The sequence below is a fragment of the Anomaloglossus baeobatrachus genome, chromosome 1, assembly GCF_048569485.1.
Source record: "Anomaloglossus baeobatrachus isolate aAnoBae1 chromosome 1, aAnoBae1.hap1, whole genome shotgun sequence".
Taxonomy (NCBI): domain Eukaryota; kingdom Metazoa; phylum Chordata; class Amphibia; order Anura; family Aromobatidae; genus Anomaloglossus; species Anomaloglossus baeobatrachus.
The window spans coordinates 180,957,170-180,970,336 of NC_134353.1; the positions used below are offsets into that span (position 1 = coordinate 180,957,170).

At 51.9% G+C, this 13,167-nt stretch overlaps 1 protein-coding gene across 1 annotated transcript in view; it reads right to left on the bottom strand.

Moving 5' to 3' along the window:
* Positions 1–10,686, bottom strand: part of LOC142309821 (tripartite motif-containing protein 5-like) — a 28,278-nt gene extending 17,592 nt beyond the window's left edge. The window contains exons 1-2 of the mRNA XM_075347274.1: positions 10,034–10,686; positions 7,144–7,230 (exon numbers count right to left, since the gene is read on the bottom strand). Of these exons, the coding sequence (XP_075203389.1) occupies positions 7,144–7,230; positions 10,034–10,513 (567 nt within the window). The 5' untranslated portion in view covers positions 10,514–10,686. The remainder of the gene's footprint in view (positions 1–7,143; positions 7,231–10,033) is intronic.
* Positions 10,687–13,167: the final 2,481 nt, after the last annotated feature.

A 13,167-nucleotide genomic window follows, 5' to 3' on the forward strand; every position in this document is an offset into this window, starting at 1 on the left:
TTCCAAGAGCCGTAACTTTATTTCAGTCAATCTTGCCATATAAGGGCCTGTTTGTGGGATGAATTGTACGTTTAAATGAAACCATGAGTTTTACCTTAGTGTACTGAAAAAAAAAAAATAAAAAATTTCTGCGACCTGTTTATTTTTTTGGGATATGGGGCTCAGTGATTGCTTACTTTAGGCTGATGTTTTTAATACTACTATTTTTGCTGAGATGCTGTGTTTTGATCGCGGTATTGCATTTTGCAGCAACCATGTGTATACTTTTTTGAAACCCTTTAATTTTCAATGAGGGAAAAAAAAACAAACAAAAAAAAAAAAAACGCAGCATGTCACTTGTGTGTTGTAACCGCATTCTCCACCCATTTAAATCAATGATGTGGGTCAGAACGCAACCAAAATGCACAGGACTGCATTTTTGTTGCGTTCTGCATGTTTTTGACAAGCAAAACGCAGGTCTTTTCAGTCTCTGATGTCGGACAATTTCTGTCTGTGGATGTCGGTGAATCTCCCTCCGTCTGTCGGTCTCTGTCAGTCTCTCTCGGTCGGTCTGTCCCCCCTCTCTCATACTCATCCTTGATCACCAGCACGGCGTTCACACTGCTCCGGCGGCTTTTCCTCTTTTGAAAATGCCGGCCGCTCATTATTCAATCTTTTATTCCCTGCTTTCCCCACCCACCAGTGCCTATGATTGGTTGCAGTCAGACACGCACCCCACGGTGTGGTTCCCCCCCCCCCCCCCCCAATTTTGATACCAGCCAAGATAAAGCAACACGGGTGAAGGCTGGTATTCTCAGGATGGGGAGCGCCACGTTACGGGGAGCACCCCAGCCTAACAATATCAGCCAGGAGCCGCCCGGAATTGCCGCATGCATTGCATGCGACAGTCCCGGGACTTTACCTGGCTCATCCCGAATTGCCCTGGTGCGGTGGCAATCGGGGTAATAAGGGGTTAATGGCAGCAGCCCATAGCTGCCACTAAGTCCTAGGTTAATCATGACAGGCGTCTCCCTGAGATACCTTCCATAATTAACCTGTAAGTGAAAGTGAATAAAACACATACACCCGAAAAAATCATTTTGAATCATTGAAATCCCCAAATACCCCTCCAGGTCCAGCGTAATCCAGAGGTCCCGCGATGCATCCAGCACTGCTACATGAAGCTGACAGGAGCTGCTGTAAAACACCGGCGCTCCTGTGAGCTCCATGCAGCAACTGAAGTGAATCGCGCAGTCAGCGGGGACATCACTAAGGTAATACCGGTGTGTGTGTGTGTGTTGATGATGAGTGCTGTAGTGTCGGGATGTGTGCGGGGGATGTCGACAGTAAGGTCTGGATGTGTCCGGGCTAATGTCGGGATGTAGGTGGTAATGTCGGGATGTGTGCGGGGATGTAGGCGGTAATGTTGCGGGGAAAATGATAAATCGGGACGCCACACACAGAGCCGCGGTATGACAATGAAGTCGGGTGCAGTTCACCCAAGTTCATTCTCATCGCGTGACTGTCTGCTGTCAGCCAGCATGTAGCAGAGCTGAATTGCCAGGGGAACGCACTGTCAAAAATGCATCCAAAACGCATGGAAAAAGCATCCAACATGAATGCGTTCTGGATGCATTTTATTTTATAAACGCAGTGTCCAGTCTGCCAGAGGGTGCGTTCTTTTCTGCACTGCAGAGAACGCAACGTGCGCACATAGCCTAAAGCTGGGTTCACACTAAACGACAGCGACAACGACGTCGCTGTTACGTCACCATTTTCGGTGACGTAACAGCGACCTTGTAAGTCGCTGTTATGATCGCTGCTTAGCTGTCAAACACAGCAGAAGCAGCGATCATAACGTCGCTGTGCTACATGTTCAGAGAGCAGGGAGCCGCGCTTAGCGCTGGCTCCTTGCTCTCCTGCAGCACACATCGGGTTAATTAACCCGATGTGTGCTGCAGCTACATGTCACAGTTCAGAGAGCAGGGAGCCGCGCGCACTGCTTAGCGCTGGCTCCTTGCTCTCCTTGCTACAGTACACATCGGGTTAATTACCCGATGCATACTGCAGCCACATGTCACAGTGCAGGAGCCGGCGCTGGCAGCAAGAGCGGCGGAGGCTGGTAACCAGCGTAAACATCGGGTAACCAGGGAAAGGTCTTCCCTTGGTTACCCGATGTTTACAGCTTACCGCAGCTGCCAGTGCCGGCTCCTGCTCGCTTCATTTCGTCGCTCTCTCGCTGTCACACACAGCGATGTGTGTGTCACAGCGGGAGAGTGCCGACCAAAAAATGAAGCTGGACATTCAGCAACGACCGGCGACCTCACAGCAGGGGCCAGGTCGTTGCTGGATGTCACACACAGCGACAGCGACGTCGCTGCAACGTCACAGAAAATGGTGACGTAGCAGCGACGTCGTTGTCGCTGTGTGTGACACCAGCTTTAGGCTGTTACAGGAATTGAGTCATGATAGCTGCTCTAAGCAGCTGGAGGTGATTACATCTTGATGTTTTAGGATGTATTAGTACAGCCCGCGGTTGTTAAGGGTTTCCTCCAAACCTCCCCCCCACCCTCTTTACAGGTAAAAGTTGTTGAAGCCAATGTTTTGCCTCCCACCTCAAACAGGTGAGGTTGGAGAATACAAGGATCTGGAGCTTTAATTTAAAAGGGACTGTCAGCATAGAATGACTGTTCAAACCAACTAAATGCTCATGCAACATGGCAGCGGCAGAAATGTAAAGCATAACTGTTGTGTTAATGTTTATTTCATTAATCAATAGTTCACATGAAAAGTTAAACAACTTTTTGATATATCTTAGACAAATCTTTCTCTGCCAAAATTTGACAATCAAAATTCTCAAGAAAAATCTGTATTCAGTGAAGACTTTCCCATTACTGAGATGGCTGTTACTAGTGAAATTCTATGTAAATAGAATAGAGCGGGGCTCTGCCTCTAGCTCCTCCTATCACAGAATCATCAGTAACAAATGTCAACTTTGTGTCATCTCAGGCGGGACATTGGGCATTATTAATGTAATGCAAGAACAGCCTCGAACTGTTTCCGGGGCATAAGCATGCGGAATACTACACAACACATCAACACTCCAATACTGACTAAGGTTTGGTTTCTTCACTGACCCTACGTGAAGAACAAGGACCCAAAACTTCATTTCTACCACACATACGGGGGTCCAATCATATGATAACCAAGGTTTCGGGGAAAAAAAAAAAAATAAAATTTAAAAAAAGCCCAGTACGGAGCCCAGCAAGCCAACAGCAGCGACGGGATAATGCACAGCTATTCTAAGCGTCTCTTTACTGGAATGGTGAAATTAAGGCTACTTTCACACATCCGGTTTTTGCTGTGCAGCACAATCCGTCTCTTTGCAGAAAAAAAAAAAACGCAACTTTTTTTTCCTTTCGTCACGACAGCACCCACGAGAGAGAGGGATCCGCCCCCTTCAGGACAGGAAACCTACAGATAAAAAAGGGGCAGTCCCCCTCCCTCATCAGTTGGTTTCCTGTCCTGAATGGAGAGGAACCTACAGTACCTGGGTCCGGTTGAGTCCGTGCGGTCTCCGTGGGAACGGCGGAGCTCTAGGTCCAGAAGCACGGTCGGTGGAGCTCCCCTCGTGGACTCAGTCCTCTGGTGCGCCTCGTCCTCTTCCCCTTGGTTCGGCTTTGTCTCCGGGGTAATGACGCCGGCACCTGCGCGCGCCTGGCTCTGTGGACGGCAGGGGGGACCCTGCCGTGTCCGCGCGCTCTCTGCTGCTGTGACCCGGAAGTGCACTGGAGCGCTTCAGGGGGGAGTGGGCCGGGCAGGTTCCTTGGAAGGCCGTGGATCCCTCCTTCCTGTGCCGGACGCGGGGTAAGTTGCTGTCGGTGCTCGGCGGCTCTTCCTGTGGAGCGGGCTGCGCCTCCGGTTGCACGGCGGGTGCGCTGTGTCCGGGGCCGCGTCCCCGCTCTGTCTCCTCGGCAGTGTCCCGGTAGTGCAAGGAGGATCGTCCCGGAGTCCCTGCCTGCGCTAGTCCGGGCTCGGTACGTGGCTTCGGGCGGGGCTGTGTGGCTTCCTGATCACACTTTGGAGCTGGATTCTGCCGCATGGCCAGGGGCCCCTGTAACCCCTGTGTTTGCCTGGCACCCTGTGCCTCCGTGGACTCATGACCCCTGTAAGGCTTCTGTGGACTCCGGGCCCTCGTGCCCTCTGTGGACTCGTGGCCTCTGGACTCGTGGCCCCTGTAGGCTCCTGTGGGCTCTATGGACTCGTGATGGCCCCCTGTGGGTTCCTGGCCTCTGTAGGTTCTTGGCCCCTGGGGCCTCTGTGCCCTCCTGGTCCCTGTGGCCTCCGGGCCCGTGTGTTCTGTATGTCCTGGCCCATGTGGCCTGTGTGTTTTTTCTGGCCTCTGGGTCTCCTGACCTCTGTGTCTCCTGAGCCTCCTGGTCTCTGTGGCCTCTGTGTCCTCTGGACCTCCTGTCTTCTGGTCTCGGGTCCTCCGGGCCTCGGGCCCTCCCAGCCTCTGAGCCTCATGGCCTTTGCGCCTTCGGTCGTAGTGGCCCGGGCCTCCTGGCCTCGGGACTCTGTCTCTCGGCCTCATGTTTCCGGGCCGCGTGCTTCCTGGTTTGTGCCTCTGTTCCTCTATGCTGCCTGCCCTTGGTCCCTTGTACCTCATGGCCTTGGCTCTGTGTTGCCTGCCCTTGGTGCCTCCTGGCCTGGGGCCGCTGTTCATCCTTGCCTTTGCCCACTGTGCTTCCTGGCCTTGGGGCCGCTATACCTTCCGGCCTCGGGGACTTCTGGCCTCGGGCCTCTGTGCCTTCTTAGCCTCGGGTCTGTGTACCTCCTGGCCTCGGTGCCTCCTGCCTTTGGGCCCCTGTGTGTACTGTCGCTGCGCCTTGGGCTCCTGGCCACGCGCCTCGGTTGCCTCATGCCTCGGTGCCTCTGGCCTCTCGGGTTCCGGGCCTCTGTGTGGCTCCCGGGCCTCTATGCCTTCTGGCTCGGGCCTCTGTGTCTCTTGGCCTCTGTGCCTTCTTGGCTTCTGGGCCGCCTGGCCTCTGTGCCTCTTGGCCTATGTGCCTCTGTGTCTTCCGGGCCTCTGTGCCTGCTGGCTTGTGCCTCTTGGCCTCTGTGCCTCTTGGCCTCTGTGCCTCTTGGCCTCTGTGCCTCTTGGCCTCCGCGCCGTGCCTCTGTGCTTCTTGCCCTCTGTGCCTCTCTGCCTCTTGGCCTCGGGCCCTCTTGGACTCTGGGCCTTTGGGCCTCTTGTCCTCCGTGCCTCTATGCCTCTGGGCCTCTTGGCTTCGGGGCCTCTGTGCCGCTTGGTCTCTGTGCCGCTTGGTCTCTGTGCCGCTTGGTCTCGGGACCTATTGGGGTCTGGGCCTCTTGGCCTCTGTACCTCTATACCTCTTGGCCTCTGTGCCTTGGGGCCTCCTGGTCGTATGGGCTTACTTCTTGCGGCGCTCCTGGTTGGTCCTTCCTGCCTTGGCCTTGCGCCGCCTTGCGCCTCCCTGGCCTTCCGCCTGGCGCCTTGGGCTTCCTGCTTCGACTCTGCGTCTCTTCTCCTCCTCGTCCGTTGCGGTGCTATCTCTTGGTCGCCCTTGCTTCTGCGGGGCCTGTTCGCGCCTATCCGGCTCTGTCCGTTGGTCTTTCCTGCCTTGCGGTGTTCCGGTCCGATTGTTCTTCTGCCGAGCGGGTGTCTTCGGTGTTTTTCTTCCCGCGCAGGGTGTCTTCTCCGTTCTTAGTTTCGCTGCCTGTTCGTGGGGGGGGCTCTGTCCTCGTCTGTGTCGCTAGGTCGGCCCCTTGGCAGAGGGGTTGGTCTTTGTTCTTTGTCTTTCAGGATTCCGGCGGTGATCCTCGCGTGGCGTGCCGTCCCTTGTCCCGATGACTGTGGGATGCTGTTCCCCTCTCGTCTGTGGTGCTGCGGGTTCCCCTGGCCTCCTCGGTGTCGGACCCTTCTCCTGGGCGGTTGCCTCCTCCTTGGATGGATGTGGCCTGTGTCTCCTTTGGTGGTATTGTACGGCTGTATCCTGATCCTCTCTGTCCGCTTTTCCGGTCTTTGCCGGCTAGCCTTGTTCTTCCGCTGTCTTCCGTTGGAGGCTTGGCCCTTCGCGTGGTTTTTCCCTCCCTCTGAGTGTAATCTCTCTAAGTCTCTCGTGGGTGCTGTCGTGACGAAAGGAAAAGAGTACATTACTTACCGGTAATGGGATTTTCCTGAGTCCACGACAGCACCCTTTAAACCCCTACCCTTTCTTGTTTGTTTGTCACCATTTGGTGTCCTGGGGTCTGGTTTTTTTTTGTGTATTCATTCATTGGCGGTTCCTCTCCCGGTTCTCTGCAACCAACTGATGAGGGAGGGGGACTGCCCCTTTTTTATCTGTAGGTTTCCTGTCCTAAAGGGGGCGGATCCCTCTCTCTCGTGGGTGCTGTCGTGGACTCAGGAAAATCCCATTACCGGTAAGTAATGTGCTCTTTCGCCGCTGGTTGCGTTTTCCCCGCATAGACTTTCATTAGTGCCGGATTGTGCCACATGGCCTTTTGTTCGGTCTGGTTCTTGCCGGATGCGGCATATTTAGTCCATGCGGCGGCCGGAACGTTGCCTGGCACTTTATCCGGCAAAAAAAAAAAAAACCCCGCATCCGGCCACCGCATGCGTTTTTTTTTGCACTGCGCATGCTCAGTAAAGTGCCGCAACCGGCAAAAAGCAGACAGGCCGCATGTAAAAACTTATGCAAAGGATGCGGTTTTTTCGCCGCTTAGGTTTTAGAGCCGGATTTAGCCGCACTGCTAAAACCGGATGTGTGAAAGCAGCCTAAGCACAGCAACAGTATTGTGAATCACAATATTTGGCTGCGATTGGTTGGTCTGTGCAGACCACTGCCCCGCCACCGGGAGGTCCCCACAGTAATTGAGTCGTCTGTGACCCATAATCCCCATGACCATCAATGTAGCTTTCCCAAAGCCAACAGCAGCTTTGTGAAAACCATGACGAATAAAAAACGAAAATACATTTCACTGTGAACGTGCAGAGTCCCAAAGAGTGCAATCATATTGTGAAGACACTTCATATGTTTGTCTGGTTTTAATAAATTAATCAAGTCCTAAAGATCTGAGGTGACCAATATTTCCGAATAGACAGTACCGTGATTCTAGTATCACTATCAGCATTCAACCTACTTCATAGTTCTGCTCATCTGCAGACATTTCCTTTTGAAGTCTTTCATGTATTTCACGCAGCATCTTCAAACTGTTGAAAAACACAAGCTAGAGAAAAAAAAACAAAAAAAAACACCAAAAACAAAAACACTGAATTATTGCCAATATTGGAAGCAACTTCAGACAATTTAACCATGGACATGACTCCATCTGAGACTTGATGTATCACACGGATTGTCCGACATTACAGACAATTGGGGTTTCCGCATAATTACAGCTACAGCATTTGTTATACAGGAAGACTGACTTAGGCCCTGTGTGCACTAGAAAATGGCATTTTCTTACGAAAATTCTACACCCTCTGAAAAATTACTGCACCTAACCCTTCTGGTAGGGAAAAAAAAAAAACACTAACATGAGTAATGGGCGAGCATGCTCACCGAAGTTTGTTACTTGATCGAGCATCTAAGTTTGAAAATGCTCAAGCTTTCCTTTGACTTCCATTATACTCGGTTATCAAGTCACACCAGGGCCCCTCGATAATTGAGTATCGAGCACGCTCACTCATCACTGCTTAAAGGGAACTTCTCAGGTGCAATATGCAGCCAGAACCACGAGCAGTTCTGGAAGCATATTGCCAATCCTTGCTTAAGATTATTGTCTCACACACCAACAATCCCACCAGCGATCCGACCTGGCAGGGATCGTTGGCGAGCTGTCAATCAGGCAGATCTCATCAGCTACTTGTGGAACGATGCTGCGCTTTGTAACCAGGGTAAATATCGGGTAACTGCTTTGCTTGGTTACCCGATATTTACCCTGGTTACCAGCGTACACCGCGTACAGGCTCCCAGCGCTGGCTCCCTGCACACGTAGCCAGGGTACACAACGGGTAACCAAGCAAAGCGCTTTGCTTAGTTACCCGATATTTACCTTGGTTACCAGTGTATGCTGATTACACAGTCGGTGCTCGTTGGTCTCCTGCCATCAAACACACCGATGTGTGCTGCACAGCGGGAGACCAACAAGCAAAAAATGAAACAGAACAGTGTGTATTGATCAGCGATTTCACAGCAGGGGCAAGGTCGCTGCTTAGTGTCACACAGCAAAATCGCTGATTAGGTCACAAAACCTGTGACTCAGCAGCAGTCTCGCTACATGAGAAGTAGCCCTTAAGCCCCCGTCACATTTAGCGACTTACCAGCGATCCCAAAAACGACGCGACCTGATCAGGATCGCTGGTGAGATGTCACAGTCAGACCTTACCAACGACTCAGTAATGATACAGGTCGCAGTAGCGACCTGTATAATGATCTCTGCTGTCATTGGGACCCTATCACAGTGTCATAGTGATGCGTCCTGCCCAGCAGGACATCGCCTTTGAAGAAAATGGTCCAGGACATCCAGCAACGACTGGCGACCTCATAGCAGGGGCCAGGTTGTTGCTGGATGTCACACAGCGACGTCGCTAGCAAGATCACTGTTGCGTCACAAAAACCGTGACTCCGCAGCGATGTCACGTAGAGAGACATGGCCTTTACTGTCCCTGTATCTAGTAGCATAGATAAAGAGATTAGAAACAGTCTCTAAAGATTGTATATAATACGCTAATGAGCACAAGGGTGTGGTTTCCCATGGCTAGTCGGCCCATTAGCATGTTACTACACCCCTGTGGGTATGCTAATGAACATGCAGCGTCAGAAGATTGTCGCACTCACCTCTTTGCTGCCATCGTGTCCGATTCCTAAATTACAGCTCAGTGCACATGACTACCGGGTGTACGAGTCCAGGCTTCAAATCCATGTACTCTGCATGACCAAGAGTCCGGGATCATGCGCATTGAGACGAAAAGCAGTGTCGGACACGATGGCAGCGGAGAGGTGAGTGAGCTCATCCTGTGACGCTGCACATTCATTAGCATGTTAGCATGTACTACCATGATAAGGGGTAAATTATCCAAAAGGAAAAAAAACAAAAACAAACAAAACCCTACTACACACCCTTGCAACTAGTCCCTGGCCTCTGTAGCATATCATATGGGATCTTTAGAAATACATTTTCTAAAGATATATCTATGCTACTAGATATTAGGACTGTTACACAGGGATTAGCAATATGCACAGATCTGCTCGTGGTTTTGGGAGCATATTGCACTTGCCGAGAAAGAAAGATCAGCTGATTGCTCTGAAAAGCCGACTGCTGGGAGATCATTTCAGTTTAACGGATTTTACACGATTTCAGACGTTCTGCTGGACATACTGGGTAAACCGTGACAGATTCCTGCATTGGAATCTTGCTCCATAGACATACATTATGCCTCCTGACAGGTTCCAACGGAATTTTGCAGGGTACGTTTTTTTCCACAACAAAAACGTTGCATGCTACGTCCCTGCAGCTCGACGGTCATTCAGTACACGACTGATGCAACGCAGGGTCAACAGTCACAATCCGCGGCTCATACAAATCTATGGGAAACAATGGACTCCACCAAAAGGATTACATTGTTTATCAGAGCGGCGGATTGTGACTGATTCTAAACGAAAATGTGAGCATAGCCTAAGAAAAATGGTCGCTCTCCTCATTTACAGGGCACAGCTCATACCCTGGGGCTGCCTGAATTGTCAGACTCACGGCAGATGTTATGAGTCAGTTTTGTCACCTGAACAGATACAAAGAGTGAATGATGTGACCGGGGCACCACCAGGTGATTAGCAGCTTATGGACATAATACCAGACAGCTTCTTCCCCTGCTTCTTAAACCAGAAGACCCCAATCATGAGACCCCCGATCAGTGCTTTATGACCTCCCAGCTTTCCCACACCCCTGGCCGGTACTCCTGGAGCTCTGCAGGATGATGGGAGGAAGGCACGCTGGGCGCAGTAGTCCTGCCCGCCACCACTAGAGGCCTCACCTTCTCCTCCTGGAAGATGGTGTCCAGCAGGTTGACGTTGTGGAAGATGCCCTGGTGGCGCAGGGATACGCACTTGCCGCAGCACGCCTGCTTGCAGGTCTTACAGAACAGCTCCAGCCTGTGCTCCGGGTGCTGCGCGCACACGCTCCTCCCCGAGCTGCCGCCGTCCGCGCTCCCGCACTTGTAGCCAGCAGTCAGGCCCTCCTCGGACTTCCCGTTCTGCGCTAACAATCGGACAACCTCGGCCAGTGTGGTGTTCACGGACAGCGATGCCAGGCCGCCGGAGAGAGCGCTCACTTTCCGGCAGAGCGGACAGGTCACGGTGATATACCGGTCCGCCTTGGGCTGCACCCCCATGCTCCTCTGCGGGCTGGCGCAGTCCTGCACACAGACCTTACAAAAGTTATGCGAGCAGCGAGGAAGCGTGACCGGCTCCCGGAAAACCCCCAGACACACGGCGCAGGTCAGGCTGGCCTCCATCCCCGACCGCCGGCTCTGCCGAGCCCGCTGTCCTGCAGACTACGCCGAGCGCTGCGCCCCACGAAAGTGAAAGCAGCACGTGCACCACGTGATCTATGGCAGGGACACGTGGCTTTATGGTGTAAATACAGGGGCGGAGTCAGGCGTGTCGTCAGCCGAGAAGGGCTGTGGTGCTTCCGGGAGATTACCGAGTCACGTGACGGGGATCCCTATAAAATATACAGTATGTTAAAATATTTAAGATGAGTATGCTAGACTGCAGGGCCGGACTGGCCATCGGGCAATTATGGCAAATGCCGGTCCCTGTAGTGTGCCGCTCAGTCTGCAGTCACCGCAGCTCTCCTCAGGGTTGTGGCTAGAAGCACCTGTGGGTGTGACCGGCTTGGTTAGTGGGCGTGACGGTTTACTTGGTGGGCGTGGTGATGTGTCCTGCCCTCCAGTATAATGATGCAAGGAGGGGCTTCGCCCTCCCTGCACCACCCTCATTTGGGTGTCTTACCCCCAAACCCCAACTCTATGCCCACTGTGGACTTAGAAAAATAATGTGCTGGTATCAGCTATGTCGACAGAGGCTCCGCCCATTCTGGTCACATGGGCGTGACATCAGCAAAGCTCCCTCTGTCCACGTGGATTAAGGCGTGACCCTTTCCTGTGCACACTTGAACAGCTGAAAGCAGCAGGACCAGGAGTCAGTGCGCTGTGCTGTTCTGTGCCGCCTGGCCCTGCTATGCAGTGTGATAGTGTGCGCAAGGCAAACTATGCTGCCCGGCATACACACTGCTGAGGAGAGCGGCAGTTGCGGTGACTGCAGCTCCCTCCTTCCTATTCAAATGTATTTGTGTCTCACAGATGTAAATACATTTGATAAGTGATCTGAGTCTAAGGTCGGCGTAATCCAAAAGGCTCCCACGACGTTCCAAGACTCACTGTCTAAGGCTATGTGCGCACTTACCGGATTTTTCGCGGATTTGCTGCATGTTTCGCTGCAGAAAATGTTCATAACATCTCCGCAGTGAATCACCAGCAAATCCTATGGGCAAAAAAAAACCTGTGCGCACTGGGCGGAATTTGACAGCTGCATGTTTTGCTGCGGGAATCCCACAGCAAAAACAAGTGCATGTCACTTCTTTTCCGCACATCGCTGCGGGATTTCACTCCATTGACTCCAATGTTAATCGTAAAATCCCGCAGGGAATAACGCAGGCAGCAAATTCTGTGCGGTTCACTGCGTTTTCCTGCGTTATTCCCTGCGGTATTTCGCGGTTTACCTCCGGTAATGTACATCGCCTGTCTGCGGTTTTGCAGGGAAGTGATGTCATTACAGGAAGAGGAAGCCGTGCAGAGTAAACACACACAGACATCACACACACAGAACACAGACATAGATCACAGACACATAGAACACACATAGAAAGAAAACGGAAATATAGGAAAAAAAACACGTGTGCTCCGCTGCATATTCACCGTCCAGCCAAGGTAAACACACAGCGGCGGCCCGGTATTCTCAGGCTGGGGAGGGAGAGGGGCAGGGTTAATGTCCCCCGCCTCACTCCCCCTCCGGCAGCCGAGAATATCAGCCGCAGCTGCCCCAGCACTGTCGCATTATGCGGCAGCACCGGCGTGTCCCCGGCTCTTCCTGCCGCCGTGTAGCAGTGGTAGTCAGGGTAATACAAGGAGTTAATGGTGGTGGATCACCGCCATTAACTCCAGGCTTGATCATGCTAGCGTCTATGTGACAGCTGACATGATCAACCCGTAAGTAAAGTGAATAAAACACAGACACCAAAAAATCCTTTATTTTAAATAAAACAAACAAGCCTCGTTCACCATTTTATTAACCCCTCCCGTACCAAAGCTCCGGCGTAATCCACAGCTCCGACGTCCTGCGCTGCTTACATCCAGCCGCGACTGTCACAAACACAGCGCTGAATGAATGCAGCAGACAGCAGAGGTAATTACCGGTCATTTCCCACGGCCGGTAATGTGAACTCACTGCCGACCATGGGAAATGCAGCGATCTGTCCTCTATCTATCCCTCTATCTATCTATCTATCTATCTATCTATCTATCTATCTATCTATCTATCTATCTATCTATCCCTCTATCTGTCTGTCTATCTATCTATCCCTCTATCTATTCTTCTGTCTATCTATCTACTATCTCAGAATTAAATGACTTGTTTTTTTGTTTTTTTTCAATGTGCTTTATTGCATTGAATGTAATAAAGCACATCCTAACCCGCACGCGGCAATACCGTGAACAATACCGCGGTGAAACCGCAGCAAACTGCGGCAAACCACATGCGGTTTTCGGGTGCGGTTTGCCGCAGTTTTTTACCGCTGGTGCGGTAATCTTTGAGAGCATGCGGAATTTTCTCAAGAAAATTCCATTTCCCAGTGCGCACATAGCCTAAGTGTTATACTCACAAGCCAGTGGACTCACTGCGCACAGAGGGACTTGACTACGGAACCAGCCCTGGTTTTCCCCAGAGCCTTTAAGGGTTAGGGTTTTGTGTTGTATGTGTGAGATCAGGTGCCTAATTGTGAAGACTTAGGGCTCATTCACATGACCGTGTCATCTGTCCTGGTCAGTTCCTGTTTTTTTTGCGGACACACGGACAGGACCATCTTTTCAATGTCTTTTGTGTAGGATCA